The following is a 667-nucleotide window of genomic DNA, read 5'->3' on the forward strand; positions in this document are numbered from 1 at the left end:
AAGTATTACAATTTTTAAATTTTTTAGAGTGCATTACCATTCACGGTATCTTTATTTATTCCATGCCTCACATATATAACCGATATAGGAATGCTTTACCCTACTAACATAAAATATTAATTGATAGTATAGAAATTAATTAAGCCAATTGTTCCCAGGACATCTTATTTATTTAGACGATGAAGTATTTATTATAAATAAAAAATGGATGAAATTATTAGAATTTATTGTTTTTTATCATTATTTATTTATTAATTTAATTTTTTTAGTTTAATTTTCTTAATCAATTAATCTAATAATATACTTTATTTGTACTTTTAAACATTGATTTGCTGACCCTCTAACATTCTTGGTTATAAATTACATGCATTAAGGGATCAGACACGTATTACATTGTTAAATGTTATTATTCCATGGAATTGGAACTAAGATAAGATAATTCTTCCTTCTTGCCGTGGTTCCCAAATCTTCAGTCATATCCAGGTCTCCATTATTCGGAACTTGCCAATCGAAATAATACAAAAGTTGCGCAACACAAAGTTCAATACTTGAAACAGCAAAATACAAGCCTGGACATATCCTCCTCCCAGCACCAAAAGGTATGAACTCAAAATTAGAACCTTTGTAATCAACGGAACATTCTAGAAACCTTTCCGGACGAAAACTC

General features: G+C 28.8%; 1 protein-coding gene across 1 annotated transcript in view; it reads right to left on the reverse strand.

Moving 5' to 3' along the window:
• Positions 1–396: 396 nt before the first annotated feature.
• LOC107458001 (tabersonine 16-hydroxylase 2-like) overlaps positions 397–667 on the reverse strand; it is a 3,414-nt gene continuing 3,143 nt past the window's right edge. The window contains 2 exon segments of the mRNA XM_052251517.1: positions 397–664; positions 666–667. The exon segment at positions 666–667 is cut by the window's right edge and continues 80 nt beyond it. Coding sequence (XP_052107477.1) covers positions 397–664; positions 666–667 — 270 coding nt within the window.

The sequence above is a fragment of the Arachis duranensis genome, chromosome 7 (genome assembly GCF_000817695.3).
Source record: "Arachis duranensis cultivar V14167 chromosome 7, aradu.V14167.gnm2.J7QH, whole genome shotgun sequence".
NCBI classification, from domain to species: domain Eukaryota; kingdom Viridiplantae; phylum Streptophyta; class Magnoliopsida; order Fabales; family Fabaceae; genus Arachis; species Arachis duranensis.